This window comes from Anolis carolinensis, chromosome 2 (genome assembly GCF_035594765.1).
Source record: "Anolis carolinensis isolate JA03-04 chromosome 2, rAnoCar3.1.pri, whole genome shotgun sequence".
In the NCBI taxonomy this organism is placed as follows: domain Eukaryota; kingdom Metazoa; phylum Chordata; class Lepidosauria; order Squamata; family Dactyloidae; genus Anolis; species Anolis carolinensis.
Window position 1 is genome coordinate 143,202,959 of NC_085842.1, and position 19,475 is coordinate 143,222,433.

At 41.4% G+C, this 19,475-nt stretch overlaps 1 protein-coding gene across 2 annotated transcripts in view; it reads right to left on the reverse strand.

Annotated features, from left to right (window-relative positions):
• Positions 1-19,475, reverse strand: part of usp43 (ubiquitin specific peptidase 43) — a 155,166-nt gene that overhangs the window by 79,568 nt on the left and 56,123 nt on the right. For both annotated transcript variants that reach the window (XM_062970702.1, XM_062970703.1), the window contains exon 4: positions 2,904-2,996. In XM_062970702.1, coding sequence (XP_062826772.1) covers positions 2,904-2,996 — 93 coding nt within the window. The remainder of the gene's footprint in view (positions 1-2,903; positions 2,997-19,475) is intronic.

Sequence of the window (19,475 nt, forward strand, 5' to 3'; positions counted from 1 at the left end):
CTATCTTATCACTACTGCTGCCACCAAATCTGCTCTTGATTCTATTTCCCAATTGCCACAAGGAAATATGGAAATCAAGGATAGCATGTCATTTTCTAGCCAAATCACATTCCCAGCCCTAGACTGGAAAGTGTGAATATGTGAGAAGGCAAATGCATACCACTCACCATGTTTCCTAACAGAACTGAGGTAGGGATCAGAAGGGTACTAAAATGGCAGGGCATAGAATCCTGGGCCCTACTTTTTTTTCAGTTTTGATCTTGCAAACAGAAGCTCAGAGACGCCTGCCCAAGTTGTCAGCAACCCCTTTAACTTTAAAAGATTACACCAGGCATCAACACAGCAGCATGCAGAATTAGCAATATATTTGGTGCAATATAGGAAATGTTTGTGACTGCAAGGTTTTAGCTGGAGGGGAAGTTATTGCTTAGTCATCTGCAGTCTCCATGGGACAGGGGTTGAATGCACTGGTTGTCATAAACATCCCCTCAGGGTCAATCACTATCAGGGTAGAGAAAACAGTGAGGAAGACTGCTTGGCACCAATTATACAGCTGAGAATTAAATCTGGAAAGAATTCAATATCCTCTCTTGCAACCTACATTTCCATCTTCTGGCTTATTTGTTAGTGTTTCCTCCACATGATAAGTTGTCCAGTGCCAACATTGAGGGTGGAGGGGTGAGCATCCTCAGAAATAGCTTCAAGCAGAAGCAAACGGAGAGCGATCCGTGCAACTGTCCATTAATTCCAACAGATGTGCCAGTAGCCTGTTTGTTCTGATTCCAGGGAAGAGAATTTGTTTGCAGCAACAAGACAGAGTTTGACAATGATACTGGATATAATCTGCTAAAAACTAGTATTAAATACAACAGCAGGAAAATTAACTAGGGATGATGAATAAAAATGGGCTGGGCAGAGGCTTCTCTCATTTTGCTTCTACAGAACTAGCCCTATTGTCCATGCCCATGGGTGCAACGTTCATACCTAAAAATACTGTAGAAGATTCTGAAGCAACATTATGATGGTTAGACTGAGAGCATGCAATACCTCCAATGGTTGCCAAGATTAGATAGCCTATTCTTGCCCCAGTCTCTTCCCACTAGTCAAGTATGGGTAACTCTATCTATCCAAGAAGAGTCGGACATATTTCTTGATTATTATGAAAAAAAATACATAGCAAGCTTACGAGCCTTATTTCTTACCCACCCCACAGATATATGACAGGTTACAATGGAGGAATATCTAGCTTGCTGTTGGGTGCTTTTAAATAGTTTCCAATTTACGGTAATCCTAAGGTGAACATATCAGTTTTTTATTAGCAAGGTTTTTCAGAAGAGTGTTGCCCTTGCCTTTCTCTGAGATTGAGGGCACATCTACACTATTTGACACCACTTTAATCGGTTTGATGCCACTTTGACTGAAATAGCTTGATGTTATGGAATCTAGGGATTTCTATTTTGATGACTTTTTGACAGAGAAGGCTAAAGAACTTCCAAATCTACAACTCCAATGATTCCATAGTATTGAGCCATGACAATTAAAGTGGTGTCAAACTGCATTAATTTTACAGTGTAGATACACCCTAACACTTGTCCCAATGTGCAACAAGTTGGACATTGTCCCAATGTCCAACTGACAAGAGTTCTTCCCTCACCCTGGACTTCCCACAGATATATATATATATAAACCTTCCTTGCTTAGTTTCTCCATACCTCACAACCTCTGAGGATGGCTGCCATAGATGTGGGAGAAATGTCAGGAGAGAATACTTCTAGAACATGGCCATACAGCCCGGAAAACATACAACAACCCTACAACAAGTTTGTTTCGAATCCTGGTCAACACTCAAGTCAAAACACCATGTTGGTTCCCTAAAAACTGGTAGGTTAAAAGGTTTTCCCCTGACGTTAAGTCCAGTCATGTCTGACTCTGGGGGTTGGTGCTCATCTCCATTTCTAAGCCGAAGAGCCGGCATTGTCCGTAGACACCTCCAAGGTCATGTGGCCGGCATGACTGCATGGAGCGCCGTTACCTTTCCGCCGGAGCGGTACCTATTGATCTACTCACATTGGCATGTTTTCGAACTGCTAGGTTGGCAGAAGCTGGAGCTAACAGCGGCCGCTCATGCCACTCCTGGGGTTTGAACCTGGGACCTTTCGGTCTGCAAGTTCAGCAGCTCAGTGCTTTAACACACTTCGCCACCGGGGCTCTTTAATAACTGGTATGCTACATTAAATTCTGTATACAGATAAGAAACCATGGAGAAATATAAGAAAGACAAAAAGCATTTATATTCTGGGGAAATGTGGTTGGTCTTAGATAAGGCATGTGAAACCATACTACCTCTTAAAGCCCATCTAGCATACTCTCATCCTGACTGCAATTGCCATAGCCCTAAGTCAGGCAGAGCAGGAAGAGGCTTCAACTTTCTTGTAAAAAAAAAATGTTGCTTTTCTTTCTAAACACTGATGTGGATTGACTAGGTATTTTACCTTAAAATGCACTAGATTTGGCCATGAAGAAAAAAAAAACCTCCCAGGCAATTCTTTATGGAAATATTCCATGGTGAATTTCAATACATGTAGACTTACCTCCCAGACCAATAGTTGGAGCAAAACTTTGCTATCTGATAGATTTCACACTTTCTAAATGATTGGACAAAATGTGTGTATCAAATCAGCAAGTTTAAAACAAAAGAAAGGTGAAAATGCATATGGAAGAAACACTTTGAGAAATTTGTTGAATTTAGACAAAATATGTCTAAAAGACATATTTCAATGTGAATTTTAAAAGTTATAAATTAATGCAGAAAGGAAGAACCAATTGATGAGTGAACCCAGTCAAAACTGACTCATACAGAAAACAGGACTTGTTAGAGTAAACACGCTCCATGGCTCACTTACCTGGTCTGCCGTAATGGGATGGGCAAGGAGATGCACAGGAAGGGATCAAAGGTGTTGCTCTGCTTTAGGCAGTGAGGGCAAGTCAGTGAGGACCTAGAAATGAACCAAGAGAACTATAATCAAATTGCATATCAAAATATATCATTACAGTAGAGTCTCACTTATCCAAGCCTCGCTTATCCAAGCCTCTGGATTATCCAAGCCATTTTTGTAGTCAATGTTTTCAATATATCGTGATATTTTGGTGCTAAATTTGTAAATACAGTAATTACAACATAACATTACTGCGTATTGAACTACCTTTTTCTGTCAAATTTGTTGTATAACATGTTTTGGTGCTTAATTTGTAAAATCATAACCTAATTTGATGTTTAAAAGGCTTTTCCTTAATCCCTCCTTATTATCCAAGATATTCGCTTCTGCCGGCCTGTTTAGCTTGGTTAAGTGAGACTCTACTGTACTTTCACATTTGAGAGTAAACAGAACTCATCTTTGGCCCTGGGTTCCAATGCAGAACCCGGGGAAAACAGGATGGCGTTCTGGGTTCTCTGCAATCCAGAAAGGGACGACTGAGGCATAGTAGAAGTACCACAAGAAAGATTCAAACTTGGCCCTTCCAGACAGGGCCAAAACGCTGGACCTGTTTCGCTTTTACCAGAGGCATCCAAAAAATGCCTCAGGTTAAAGTGAATTAATGTAAACCAGGCTTTTCCTGGTTTACCCCACATTAATTAAATACCTCGTAAGATCTGGGCCTTCCTGAAAGGCCCAGGTCTAATGAGGTATTGGATTTGTGGGGATTGACTATTGGGACTGCTTCCGCAGTTCCGGGGGTGAGTCCCCACAGCTATCTCACTTTTTTGGGCTTTGAAAAGCCCAGAGGAGTGGGATGGCACCCACCCCCTCCTTTCCAGCCCCCCATTTAGGTCCCCAAACTTACCAGAGAGGCCTGCTGGGAGCACAGGCCTCTCCCTACAGTCCTCCTGATACTAGAAAATGGTGCTTCAGGAGGTTGGGGGGGGGGATTTGATTCTACATGGCATGGAGCTATTCCCACCCCGCCGGGAAAGCCCGGGGTTTGGGTTGGGGGTGGGCAGTAGAAACTGTGCCAAAGTGGGTTACTTTAACCTGTTTCAGCTTTTGGCACTGTCTGGAAGAACCCTCAGTCTACGATCTTGATTATTCTGGAGCCACTCCAAGGTGCTTAGCTAAATGCTGGATATTTAGGCCACACTGCTAAAAAACCTTGCACTTGTATCCATAGAAAATGACTTTCCACACACACATGCATGTATGACAGTTCTTGTCTGCTCACTCCACACTTTGGAGAAGCAGCAGCAGCAGCTTTTACCACAAGCACGTACACACTCCATGTTACTCTGACAGAAAACCCTGGAGGTTTTATGGTTAATATCATCTACAATATATTTTAAAGATAGTGTTAAGAAATGATTTTTTTCTGACATAACTTGGCCTGGGGCAGAGTCAAATTCACACACACAAAATTGGGGGAGGGGGGGGATACGAAGGAGAGCGAAAGCACTAATTATGAGAGGAGCAAGTACCTCCTCTCATAATCAGTATTATAATAACCAAACTACATTTTGACTTTCTAGCCTTAGTATATAAAAAAGATGGTTCATTTTCTTCTCATGCTGCTCATCACTTCTTGGTTTTCAGATTCTGCTCTGGTGGTAGAGAACTAGGGTTAAACATATGTCATTCTATGAAATTCATGGTATTGCATTAAGTCGACAAGCAACTTGAAAGCACATACCCATGCATATAACAAAGGCACAATGCTTAGTTGGAAAGCTAAAAATGTCCAAACTTCTTTGTGTGATGAAAGCACTGTAATGCTCCTCCTTGTATTTGGCTCAGCAATCCTCTGATGTGTATCGGTAAGTAAGGAATCCAAGCTTTCTAAATTAGTCATGAGCAGCCCTGAGTTCATACACAATCTTGCACATGATCAGCTTGTATAATTTTGAATTAAACTGAACTCATAGGCAGAGATGCCAGATTATCAGTTTGTGAACCTCAAGCTAAAGCCGTTGTTCTCCCCATCATGTTCATTCCAGTAGGGAGTAAGGGGGATATTGTATTCTAACCTGGTCTCCTCATTCATGCTCACTTATAGTTGTTCAGCTGGAATTGTAAATTTATCCCCTGCCTTGAATCACAGACTCACAAAAGATCTGAAACTGCAAGAGCTGTTGATTCACCGCTTGCAAAAGGGTAAGTGAACTGCATCATGTTACCCTATCTTGTGTCCATGGTTTCTCAACCATTCTGATAAATGGGAAATAAGCATCATTAAGCAGGATATCAGTGATCATCATCTCTTGTATTTGCACCAAGAAAATAGCTCCATCTAAGGCAGGTCCTTCAGGCAGTTGCATATCAAGAAGTAAGATCAAAAGCGATTGTCTCAAGGTGAATTCCAAACCTAAACTATCAGCTATGTGTCAGTCACACAACAATTGATGTACATACAAACATCCTCTTTCACCCCCTCCCTTCTCCCACATTTCTCCCAGCACAGGATTCAAGGTGGTTTACAACCATTAAAACGCACCGTACAAATGCTTTTTATTGTGTGCCTTTGAGTTGTTGTTGACTTATGGTGACTCCAAAGCGAACCCAGCATGGGGGTTCTTAGCAAGATTTGTTTAAAAACAAGTTACAAATGCAAGTGTAAAGCATTTTAATAAAAAAATTTAAAACGTAATAAACTAGAAACACAATAGCCCCATCCTCTTTAATAGCCCCTCCACAGCACACAGCATCTCAAGGAAGGGGGTCCCACAGTTTGGGGGCAGACACAGAGAAGGTTGTATTCTCACCCAATATTACTGTGATGGGTGGTGGGATCCCTCCCATCATCTTAAAGCCAAAACAGGATCATATAGAAAGGAAGGGTCTTTCAGATACTCTGCACATAAGCTCTGTACCCCATGGAGTAACCAATTAAAATTTGGCAGTTGCAAATAAGTAAATGTGGCATTAAAGAAAAAAGGAAACAAAATAAAGGGAGAGTGCTAAAAGAGCTGATTAGAGGGTTTTAACCACAGACTAGAAGAAAATGGCTCAAGTCACCATGGTCCTAAAGAACAGATGTGGGAAGCGCCTGGCCCTTCGGGTCCTGCTGGACTCCAACTACCAGCATTCCTCACTGTCGGCTGGCTATCCTGGTGAAAACTGCTGGGAGTTGGAGCTCAACGACATTTGGAGGACCTGATGATTTCCCACCCCTGCTATAGCGGCTTTCCTGAAGTAGCTCTTCATCTGGAAGGGGGCATTAGAAACAAGCTTATTTCCATAGCAGCAGAGAGAACTGGTCAGCAGAAGTGAGAGCAGCTCCTAATAAGATTGGCCCAGAGACATGCTAGCTGGATAATGGGATTATATCTAACAAGATTACCTGGAAAAGTAAAATCCTCTCCTTAACATTAAAAAAGACAAAAAGAGATAGCAACATAAGAGAAAATGCATCATGAAAGGATGAATCAGTTTCAAAGAAGAAAACAGTGGTTATATTCTTAGTTACACAAAACAGCTGCTGAACACCTCTTTTTTTCTTGAGATGATGTTAGAAAGGTAAAGGTAAAGGTTTTCCTCCTGACTTTAAGTCTAGTCATGTTCGACTCTAGGGGTTGGTGCCAAAGAGCCAGCGTTGTCCGTAGACACCTTCAAGGTCATGTGGCCGGCGTGACTGCATGGGGTGCCGTTACTTTCCCACTGAAAGAGTACCTATTGATCTACTCACATTGGCATGTTTTCAAACTGCTAGATGATGTTAGACTTTTTTATTTTGATAACTTGATTGGCAATATCTTTACAGCAGTCCAAAATAAAGGCATTTCTTTACATAGTGAGAAACTGGGCAAATTACTAATTGGGCTAATGAGAAAAGACCAAGAGAAATATAGTAGAGTCTCACTTATCCAACACTCACTTATCCAACACTCACTTATCCAACGTTCTGGATTATCCAATGCATTTTTGTAGTCAATGTTTTCACTACATCGTGATATTTTGGTGCTAAATTCGTAAATACAGTAATTACTACATAGCATTACTGCGTATTGAACTACGTCAAATTTGTTGTATAACATGGCGTTTTGGTGCTTAATTTGTAAAATCATAAGCTAATTTGATGTTTAAAAGGCTTTTCCTTAATCCCTCCTTATTATCCAACATATTCGCTTATCCAACGTACTGCCGGCCCATTTATGTTGGATAAGTGAGACTCTACTGTCTTTAATATATTTATTATTGCATGTTTACATCCTTATAGTTATAGCGCAGAGCTGTACCATTTTGGTAGGGCCAGAGTTCACATTTACACTCATTGGAGAAGCAACCCTTAAAAGGTTTTTTGAAAAAAATAGTTCTAATTTCAATTTGTGTGGATGTGCGTTGTGCATCTGTGGGGGTGTGGGGGTCATTTAGAGGCTGAGTAGTGTAGCAGTGAGAGTGTTGGACTGAAACTTAGGAAAGCAAAAATCCAATCCTTACAGAGCAGTGAATCTCATTAGGTGATCTTAGGCCACTGTCTCTCAATCTGACTTGCCTCACAAGTTGTTTGGAGGGCATTAGGAGGAAGAAAGATATGCATGCCTTGGATGAAAGATGGGATATTAATACAACTGAACACAAAAAATAGGACAGTTGCTATCACAAAATTTGGTGGCAATGGCCACTAGCTTAGATGGTTCCAAAAGGGTTACACAAATTCATGGAGGAGGATCAGTCTATCAATGACTCGTTGATGCCAACTAATTCTTGTGGAAAGCCAACTATTGGAACTCAAACTTCAGGGGAGGGATGCATCTGACCAATCACTCTGGAAAAGAGGACTAAACTGTGTATATATTTGTAGAGTCCAGACAAACTCTTCAGTATGTTCACAGATCACTGGAAGGTAAGAATGGCTATCAATTGCATCTTAGTGGCTTCCTCAAGAGTAAGACCACATGAAGGGGAAGATTCTTCCATTTCTGAAGAATCATCTATTTAAACTCTACAGGGATATTATAAATATTAACTAGAAACAGCCAATTCACCTCCTGAGACCTTGTTTTTTTTCCCTCACGTTCTAAATTAAAATTAAACCAGATTCCAAGCCTTTGTTTTTCTTTGTTATGTATCACAGCCAGCAAGCACCGAGCAAAGAAGTGTTGTAAGTTAATAGATCGTTTGCATATAGACAGGCTCTGACGCACAGATCTGAAGTTGGCAGACTGAAAATGAAAGTGGTCTTTTTAATAAGCATTAATAGGAAAGGGATTAATTGGGAAGTGAAGTGATCTTGTATGCCAAGCATGTCTCCTCCACCCAGCATGATTGGAAAGGGGGCCTTAGGGGGTGGGAGTATATGAGGTTGGCTGGCATAGAGGAAGCTTGTTTGGCAAATAGAGATCTAAAAGCCCTTTCTCTCAAACTCTCAAAGATCATGCAATTTACATTCAGACACTATCAGAGAACAGATTTACACCAGACCCTAGTTTTTTTGCTTTATTAACCTAACTAAACACACACCAGAGAGAAAAGACTTTCTGCCAGAATGGTCAGATTGAAAATTGGCGAGGGCTCCTATTATCTTTAATGGTTATGTGATAGAGTAGATGCTGCTTATCATACAACCAGGTAACAAGCAACACGTACAGAAATTCCCCCTTCTACACAACCATCAAATGGACAAGAGCCCTCTCCAATTTTCTCGATAGTAATTCTAGCTTTCACTGACCAAGCATGCTTTATTATATCAACTTTTTTAGGAAGCCCTACATTTTAAAAAGAAACCAAAATTCTACACAAATAAAAACTAAAGTCCGTGACTGCCAAAAATTATGTCAGAGGTGGACAGCCTGCAGCTTAAACTTAATTTCAAAAACTGCTACAAGCAAGGAGGGTCAGACCTTCAGTGACAGAGCGAGTAAGAGAGAAAGATTAGGCTGTTAGAAACAGAGCGGTTCAACCTTCTTTGGCCCTGGCCTTGCCAACTGCTGGCTTCAGCCCTGCCCACCTGACAAGTTATCCAACTTCCCCATCCCTAATTTATGTAGATTAAAACGTGTTGTGTTCTCATATTCTGTTTCTTCAGTTATTTAGGCTCAGCTAGCCATGTCGAACAGCAAATAGATACAAGGCTATGAAACGCCACTCCTTGACCATATCTGTGCTGGCAAGCAAAGGCAACGACATCAGCTTCTTCTCTCCCTACTAGTAGCTATATTTTACATTCAGTTATCAAAAGAAGTATGCTTCTGAACCCAAACTCAGGTTATTTCACTCATGTCCTGCTTTTGTTTTTTTCACAGGGAACTGGATGGCTCACTGGGAATAGAATGCTGGACTAGGTAACCCTTTGTTCTGATCCAAATGGATGCTTCATATGTTTTTACAGAAAACATTTGTTCTCACGTGCTCCACAGGGTAGGAATGAGTACAAGGAAAAAGAAAGGAGAGTGTGACAATACTAGGGAGATGTTACTGAGGGTGTGAGCTCTTTGACAGTGGAAAAATACATCTAGGAAGGTGGTCAGTCTCTGTTGAAGGTATTAAAACAGAGGCTAGATGGTCATCCATCAGGTATGCTGTAGGAGTGGATTTCCTACACATGGCCTCTGACATTCCTTCCAACTCTTGATTCTTCAGTCTATGGCCTCTATGCTCATCCACCACTATGCACACATATTTATATGTAATTATAACCAGCCACACATTGCTGTGGCAAAGTCTGGTGGTATGGAAAATAAAGTACTGAGGAATTGGTGGTAGTTAGTATATGTTATTTCCTAAAGCTCGTGGATATGAAATATTTCTGGTTTTTCTTTTTTCTTTTGTCTATTGGAGGCAAGTATGAATGCTGCAATTAGCCAGAATGATTAGCATGTAATGAACTTTCAGCTTCAAAGCCTGCTGCTTCTTCCCTGGGGGAATTCTTTGTGGGGAGGTGTTAGCTGGCCCCGATTGTTTCATGTCTGGAATTCCCATGTTTGCAGAGTCTTGTTCTTTGCAATATTTTCTGTTCTTATACCATCTGTGCAGATGAAGAAGTAACCATATGCAGTGCTTGAGCACGCACACTCAAAAAGGAAGGCTATGGCCCTCAGAAAACAGAGGATTTGCCAGGCTTTGTTGATGCAAGGCTATTCAGTGCTATTCATGCTGGCCAACAATGGATTCCCCTAGGTAGGAAGCAGCCAGGTAAGTGTGGTTTATATCCCTGTGGAATAATGTCCAGGGTGGGAGAAAGAAATCTTGTCTGTTAGAGGCAAATATAAATGCTGCAATTAGCCTAAATGATTAGCATTTAATTGTCTTTCTGCTTCAAAGCCTAGCTGCTTCCTCCCTAAAGGAATCCTTTATTGGGAGGTGTTAGCTGGCCCTGATTGTTTCCTGTATGGAATTCCCCTGTTTTTGAGTGTTGTTCTTTATTTACTGTTCTTATTTTAGAATTTTTTAATACTTGGAGCCAGATTGTGTTCATTTTCATGGTTCACAGCAACACAATAATAATACTAATAATACTAGTAATGATAATGACTCTGATAATACACACTATTTCTCTCCCTCCTCAGCTTCCTCCCTGGGGGAATCCTTTGTTGGGAGGTGTTAGCTGGCTCTGAGTGCAGCCGTCTTCCTCTCACTGCAGACACTCTCTCCTGAGGGGGAAAGGGGGCAAGGAAAGGAAAGGAAGCAATGGGTGCGGCACGTGGGACACCCTAGCCACTTCTATTCCCCTCTCAAGCGGCTGTCAAAGGTTGTCAGCCACAAGCCTTGCCCACCACGGCAATGATTTCAAAGTGGGGTTAGACTCAGAATGCAGCTGTGAGGTCCTCTGGGAAATGTAGTTGATTCAGTTCCCGGGGGGGCCTCTGTGCATGCGTGGTAAGCAATTTGGGGGGGGGGGGGGTTCAGTTATTTGGACTTAAGTTTGCAAGGTTTTTTAATTGAAAGACATAGATTGGTTGAGTATGTCTTTTGTGGTCAAATTTAGTGTTATTTGGTCCAGTGGTTTTGTTGTTTACTTCATGGGGAAAACATACATTACATTTTTTGTATATAGATGCTATGTATACAATTACCATCAGTCTGTGTACATAAGTGTATATGAAATATAAATGTATTCCCCAGCTTCAAGGTATTTCATGATATGTACAGTAGAACCTCTACTTAAGAGATGTCCCCAATGTAAGAGCATTATGAATTAAGAGCTGTCGCTCAGTCAAGGTTTCATTTTGACATAAGAGCAGCATTTTGAGGTAGAAGCTAGTGCCAGAGGGAGCTTTAGGGCTTTAAGGGAGCAGCCTCCATGCCTCATGCCTCCTTGCCTCATGGTCTTGTCCACTTTGGGAGATTGCTGTCTGCTTTGCTCTTGTGTGGTTTTTATTCTATTTTATGGTATGTTTAGCTTCATGAAGAGAGGGAGGTTGGAATGAGTCCATGTAACAAAAATGGGGGTGGGTGGGTTTCGGGGCCCCAGAACAGACTAACCGCATTTCAATTGGCCAATCTGCTTTGAGATAAGAGTGTTTTGAGTTAGGAGCTTGGTCATAGAACAAATTAAACTCTTAGGTCAAGGCATCACTGAATATGCAAACACTCAAATTTTCCAAAAGTTGCAAAATAAAAATCTAGCCCTAAGCATTTTGGGTAAGGAAGACTCAACTTATAGCAATTTGATTTTTAAAAGTTTCAAGAGATGCTGATCTTTATGCAGGGCAATCACAAAAACATGTTGTACACAAAGCATAGATACAAGACCACATGCAGAATGATTTCTTTGCTATAGCAATACACTTTATCAGTCTGTCTGTGTGCATGTGAGAGAGGATTGGGGGTTGGTGCTCAATCCATTTCCAAGCCGAAGAGCCAGCGTTGTCCGTAGACACCTCCAAGGTAATGTGGTCGGCATGACTGCATGGAGCACCGTTACTTAATAATTTCATAATAAATCAATTTTCTATTTTATTTACAAAGTTTCAAGTCTTAAAAACTTTTTAATCGTGTCAAAAGCGACTTTAGGACATATTGCAAGTCGCTTCTGGTGGGAAAGAATTGGCCGTCTATAGAGATGTTGCCCAGGGGATGCCCAGATGTATTACCATCCTGCTGGGAGGCTTCTTTCATGCCATGCAAGCTAGAGCTGAGACAGGAGCTCATGCTGTCTCGCAGCTTCGAACTAGCAACCTTCAGGTCAGCAACCCAACTTTCAGGTCAGCAGTCCAGCAGGCAAAAGGGTTTTAACCCATTGCACCACCATGACTCCTGAAAATGACTCTTAATTAGTAATTTATAGTTACAAAAGAATACCAAAATGTCTGTTGGAAGCACTTGAAAACTGTCAATACACTTTGATAGAAATCAGGCTCCATCAATAAACTTCTGTGGACTTTCAAGTGTGCAAGTCCAGTCAGTGTTTCTTGCCCCATTGTGCTTCTTATGTATGTTTTCAAACATTTAAGAGTTGAAAATGACCTTTCATTTGTAGCTGTTGACACTGGCAATGTTGCAGAAATCTGAAGCCGTTTCTTTACATGGGATAAAACTGTCCATCACAGACAAGATATGTTTCCAGTGCATTTGATGGCTTTTCTGCAGGTGCAATATTTTTCTATTTTCTACACCACAGGTCAAATTCTTCCATCGGTGTGTCAGTATCTTAAAGGAATGCATTATAAAGTTCTATGTACTTGATCAAGTTGGATTTTAAATTATCACAATTAATAGGGAGGAACACTTGGAGTTCCTGAACTACTTCCCTATGCCTTGTAAACCTTTCTTGAAGCTGACTGCAGAAAAAGTCCAAAAATGGGATGTAGACATTTAGCCTATAATATTTCATTGGTGTTGGTGAAGCAGCAACAGGCTGTTTGCTTTTGATTCAGGGAAACTGGTTTTTTTTTTCTTTTCGATTTTTCTTCAATAGTTCCAGTCTAATTGGATGATGCGCTAAAGAAATTGCACACAGATGACAATGTTCCTTGGCAGTTTCTGCAAGTCTTTGCTAAGGCTAAATTGAGTGAATGAGCACTGCAGTGGATGAAGACAGCCATTGGATACTTTTGCCTGTGTTCCACTAATATGACTATTCATATTAGCAGCTCCATCGTAACCCTGTCCACACAAATATTGCAAGTTCAGCGTTCTGGGGTCTTCATCAGTACCAACTGCTGCAATGGTTCCCTACCCGATGTCTTCTTGATCTTCAATAGTTGGCTTTTTCTTTTTTTGCCATGAACTCAAAAACATTCAGCTGTTTTGATTAACATTTAGGCATCATCTCGAATCAGGTGGATGACAGGAAATACGAATAGCAGCTAACAGGGCTTTAAGTTGCAAATCAGCAGCTCAAGCTAGCAGACACAGGAATGAGCCATGGCAAGATTTAAAGCCTAATATGAGGCCTGAAACAAAAGAGAGTCCCCCGCCCCTAATATAATTGCAAGATCTTAAAGACTAACATGAGGCCAAAGCTTAACTTCTAACATGAAACATGTAATAAAATGTAGGCCTCAGTATGTGATGACACAGTATGTGATGACAACTTACTAAGAATTTATTCTAAAGGAGGGAGGAAGGACAAACCTCCTCTGCTACAGGATGTGCCTTCTTTGAGTCAACCCAGGAGGGGAACCCTGCTTAGTGCAGCCACCCAAACCTCCAGCCCAGCCCTTATGCTCTGCTGGGAAATCCCTGCCAATAAGTGCCAAGGGAAGAAACTGCCCAAATTATAGGGTGAATCCCTGGGGCAAAGGCATGGCAATGGAAACCCTACTATCCTCTGTAAATGGGAGGGGATGGAGCAAGGAGGGAAAGGCCTAATTCCCTATTAGGAACCTGCCTCCTACCTCAGACTGAAGCAAAGAGCACAGCAGGGAGGTGGAGCAGCCTTAAACAGCATGCAGCTCTGCTATCAACTACCCCACCAAGTTTGGACTCCTTCATGAGGGCCTTCAAATTTCCCCTTCGCCTTAGGCTTTGCCTGCTAGTTATAGGTGGGCCAACTCTGTTGCTTCTACTATATCAGCTATTGCTACAAGTAATAACCGTGTGAATAAATTGTCAACATTTGGTTGAGATAGTGCTTGCAGTTCTGGAGGGACTTGTTTAATTTTTGCTTCTCATAGACTTAGCATGGGGATTTGTGAAACTTCACTTCTGGGTGAGGTTTTGCATGCAGATGTACACCAGAGGAGGAAGGATCTGAGAAAGTAAATTCCCAGAGTCTCCCCAAGAAAAACGTTCATGGATGTGTTCCTACAGCCCTTGCCTAGTTCCCTACCATACCAGTCACCTTTTTCAAACTGTACAATGAGTTGCCATGGAGATGACTGCAATGTCACAGCAGACCAAGGCAGTGCAAATCTGTGTCTTGGGAATGAAGACTAAAGATGGGGGGCTCCCTTGCTCCCCATCAAGAGGAGGGTAAATTCTCCACCTCCTGGGAAAAACTGAGGCAACGTCTGCAGGAACAGCTCTGCTGGGCTGACTGGGGGAAAAGTGAACTGCTTATTAACAGTAATTAGCAAAGTGTCCATCACTAAGACAGGTGCTGTTTGTGTTTGAGTCTGCCTGTGTGTTTAGAGAGCGAGGGGTGGAGGGAGGTAGATGTTGATTATTATCTGGAGCTCTGGAGATTGCAACTTTATGCAGAATCCCTGTCAATAAGGAAGTGCTTGGTTGTCAGCTGCAAAGAGAGAAGGGAACTGTTTTACAAAAGTATCTCCCAGTGAAGTGGTTTACTTTTGCTTATAGGAGTGAATGGCACTTATACAGAGGCGAACAGACTTTAAACTTAAGGAACTCATTTTGTTTTCCATTTGAATCTCACACTTTATGCACTGGGGGCAGAGGCAAACAATGTGGCTCAGAAGGCTGCATTAGTTTGTTCATAGAACAAAGGTGTCTCTGAGAGTCAGACTCAGCCTAGGGATTTGTTTTCAGAAATCCAAACTGGAGCTCCTATTCAAATCTCCTTGTTCTCTTTCTTGCATGCACATACACAATACTCCCCTTCTGTCTCCCTCCCCCCCCCCCTCAATCCCATACACATACCATTGCATCCTGAACTTTCTCAGTTTCAGTCTGAGTATGGGTGAAACACATTGCAAAATCACCAACCAAGACAATGAATTACAGATAACGAACATACAACAACATTCTGTTTTCAAGATAACACAATGTGTCCGTGTCCCTCTCACATGGTGGAAAAGGTAGAATTTATTTGTTACTTAGGGGCATCATTTTGAGGATTTCTGAATGCTGTGGCGATTTATATTTTAAGGAAAGTGTTGGGTAATTTCAAAAAGGAAAAAGCATTTTAAAATGCAAATGGGCAGCAACAACAGCAGTTTAGCATTTTAGAAGCTTTTTAAGCTAGCTGTAGAACAAATGAGCTTCAGCAATTATAGAAGCAGAGTCAAGATTTCAAAGTTACAAAAGACTTTTATTTAAAGAACTAAATTTCTATATAGAAAGCTAGGGCCTATCTAACTAGTATCTATCTCTATGGAGACATCTTGTCTTTCTCCATACTCATAGCAGAAGAACAAAAATGGAAGACTTGGGGGCTTACTACCCTGTTTCCCCGAAAATAAGACATGTCCGAAAAATAAGACCTAGCAGAAGTTTTGCTGTATTGCTAAATATAAGGCCTCCCCCGAAATTAAGACCTAGCAAAGTTTTTGTTTGGAAGCATGCCCAGCACCTGCCAAACAGAACACCAGAGCATGCAGGATTGGTAAATGTACATACCAGTTGTACATGGAAATAATGGTAGTAACAAGAAATTCTTGATAGGATTCACAGCCTGTCTGGTTATGTTGGTTTGTGATGACAACTACTGTACAGTATATAATAAATGTTCATTTTTTGTTAAACAATAAATGTGAATTATTCTTCATAGAAAAATAAGACATCCCCTGAAAATAAGACCTAGCACATATTTGGGAGCAAAAATTAATATAAGACACTGTCTTATTTTCGGGAAAACACGGTATGTAGCTGAAACTTGAAGAAAAAAAAAGCATGTCCCTGAGAAGTATCAGTCTAACAAACAAGAGACAGCAGGAGAGAGAGAGTAGAGAGACAAACGGACAAAGAGGGCACAGCTAACTCATCTGCTTATCTATTTCCTTGTTGAGGATTATAAACTTGTGCAGGATGTGGTTGAGTTCCAACATAAAGTACAACCCCCATACCTAGAATGCCAATACCTGTGTTTTCATCTATCCATATCAGACAAAATAAGTAATCTCTAGGAATTTTCTAGATCCTTCAGGTAATTCTATGGTATGTTTCTGCTGAAAATTACCCAAGTTTCTCTGAAGGATCTAGAAAATTCATAAATACTTGAGTTTTCTGGGTCCTCCAAGGCAACTCTATGGCAACTTCTGGCAGAAGTCATTCATTTTAAAATTATTCATGATTTCCTGTTTCCACAGTAAGTTCAGAAACATGTCTTTTGCAAATGCAGGAGCCAGCCATACTATATATGTATGGTAATTGCAAAGTAAATGAAAAGTGTTCCTAGCATGTTATCCTTAAAGCAATAAGTAAAAATGAGCATGGTACATTGGTTGAAATTAACAGGTAACATCTAACACACTGCTTTTTCAATATAACACTCTACGCTATACTGCAGTTTTTGATGTTGCCTGTTAATTTCAACCAATGCAGCATGGTCATTTATACTTACTGCTTTAAGAGTAATGTGGTCTGATTTCAGCAGTCTAAGCTTGGGAAGAGGAAAGACTGGTTCTTGTTAAATTGTGGGAATTGGAAACATTTGCCAATATACTCCAAGAGATCTAAATTTTGTCTGCCCCTTTCATATGAGCAAAGTAAAAGGATGCCCTCTACCCAACCCAACCACTGACCCAGTAGGGAACCTGCGCAGGGACTGAATTTGCTCTCTGTCTCTGATGACCACATGCCCCCAGGCATTTAATGAACTCAGCTTCTGTCAGCACAGCCCCCCACTCAAAGCCCTGGATGGGATATTTGCAATAGCCACTTATGCAGAAAAATTATTATTTATCTCAGGGTTGTGAAGCATGTAACCCGCGAACTGCATGCAGCTGCCAAAGCTGTTTAGTGAGTCCCTCAGAACCCACCCCCAATAAATCTTTCACCCATTTTTTTCTGAAAGGAAAATTGCTGCTCTATGGGGCCATGATTTTCCACTAAAACAAAGTGTGTCCCCTCACACATTTTATTTTAGCAGAAAATATGTGGGGCGGGGGGAAGCTCAAAACCTGAAATGGTCATCCCAAAGTCAAAGGGAACTTGCAGAAAATGGTCCCTAGTGCCTCAATGCTTGTCCAACTCAACTACATGAAAAGCTTATAAAGTTTGCATTTCTTTGTACCTTTCATGACAAAAGGCAGTGCTCAAAACTGAGATAGCAAAACCACTTTTGGGCTGGATCACTTCATGGACCAAGAGCAGGGAGGACTAGGCAATGTCAGGGAATTAAGCTAAAAAACCCTCTTCCTTTTCTATATGTACACAACATAACACTTTTTTGTTAATGGAGGGGTATTCTATCATGTCTGCCCATCTTTCTGAGAACACACTTCAAAATGAAGAGGGAAAGAATACACTGTGATCATTCCGTTACATTCAATCCTTTTCCCCCTCAGTGTGCAATGAAGTAACTATGACCTACCGTGCACCACATGGCATGTCAAACAGCAGCTTTGATGTGTTGAGGATGGCACGCGGTCAACTGTAATATTTTCTTCTTTCTCCGGAAGATCACTTTTTGTCCAAGCAAAAATATTAACTGAAATATAACGCGCTTGCCTCTGATATTTTTATCCATCACCAAGACTCATACTAGCTCAGATTTAAAATGTGACGGAAACCACCTTAGACAGTCCAGCTTGCACTCACAAGCTGGGCTGCCTATGCAGAGCCACTACACTGCCACTATGCAGATTTGGCAATGGGGGGTCTGCTTACTGAATGACAGAAACAGACATCCATGATAAAAGAGGCAGTCAGGCAGATGCAGCAGCTGGCCTTGCTCCAACGCCACTGGCAGAGGCAGATCAGGCACTCCTGAAATGACATCCACAGCCAGCTACAAGAGGTTCCAAGTTTTCTGGCACAGATGCTGGAGTTCATTGGATGTAGACTTCCAATATATATGCCACTGGCAATTCCTCATACACCTGCTTCATTTAGTTCTCCTCCTACCTACAAAGTTTAGTCCTCTGTGAGCCAGAACAGCCCACATGCAACATAATAAATTTAACCACGCTATCTGTAAGCCACTTACCGTCCTAACCCAGTCTGACATGCCTTAAGGTAGGAACCTTTCTGGTTAACAGCTGTCAGTGTTGTTCTGGCCCTGTAAGTGTCATTGGATCCAGCAGCTTGTGCACAGCATAGAGGGCAAGCCTATGCCTCACTCCTTTGATTGCATGAGACTTCTGCCAGCCAGAATCTGAAATTGTCTTATTGGGCCCAATTAAAACAAACCTCATCTCAAAGAATTGTGAGCCCTTCCAAAACCCTCATCTGGCATACTGGTTCTTTCAAGTTACCACCTCCTCAAAACTAGAAGCCTTTTAATCTCCCCTGGAAATGCTTCTCTCATGTTCATCACAGCTATTCTCCTCATGTGAATTCATGATGCAGCAGTAGTATCTTGGCAAGCTCATGGGCTCTCCTCCTTTCCAGGGTATATTTTGGCAATAGCAATTTGTGGGTTTTATTTTATTTTCACACCCAGATCTCGGAGCAGCTAAATAGAAGAGCATTCTGTTTCCTGTGACATGCCCCACCTTTCATGAAAGAATTTGAACATATCGGTGTTTCTCAACAGGTACAACTGTAATGCCACAATATGGTGTATAGACATGTTTAACAACCTTGACTAGTTGTGTGCCTGGTTTGTGCATTGGAAGGAGCCTGCATAGGCAGCAGAATGCAGAAAGGTGAACAGACAAGGGATAGAAAGAGCAACTAGAACTAGAAAAAAACTTTACAAATGTACTCCAGTGGAATCTTTGGGATGTAGTTTCTACAACTAGATAATAATGACAAACACTATCATATTTCTTTGTATTATGATGGAGAAAACTGTATTTAAACTACTCTTACATGGAAGGAACTAAAACTGACAGATGCATTCTGAGGTGACTGGTAAGGCCATTGCCACAAAGCAGCAAATCTACTTTTAAGTTCACAGCTGCTCCAAATCGTACATCAGCTCTCCAGGCACTGAACACTATTTCAGCAGATGATTGGAGAACTCCCATACAACACACAGCAGCTGCAGAAAGAGCAGCTATAGAACGGAAATGGGTTCATCATCCTCACAGTCCATCCCTCATTCAGCCATTCAGACCCTAGGGTCTTAAAAGTCTGGGTTTGAATTTCTGTCAATTCAGCTTCATCAGTATTGAGTTAATCTTGCCATCTCTTTTTTTTCACTGAAGGACTTCGACATCTTTAGTAGTTTAATGAAAGGCGAGCGCAACAGGAAAGGCTGCATTTGTTTAACCAGAGCCCTTCTAAGGAGTGCACAGAGGGGAAATTTTCATTTCT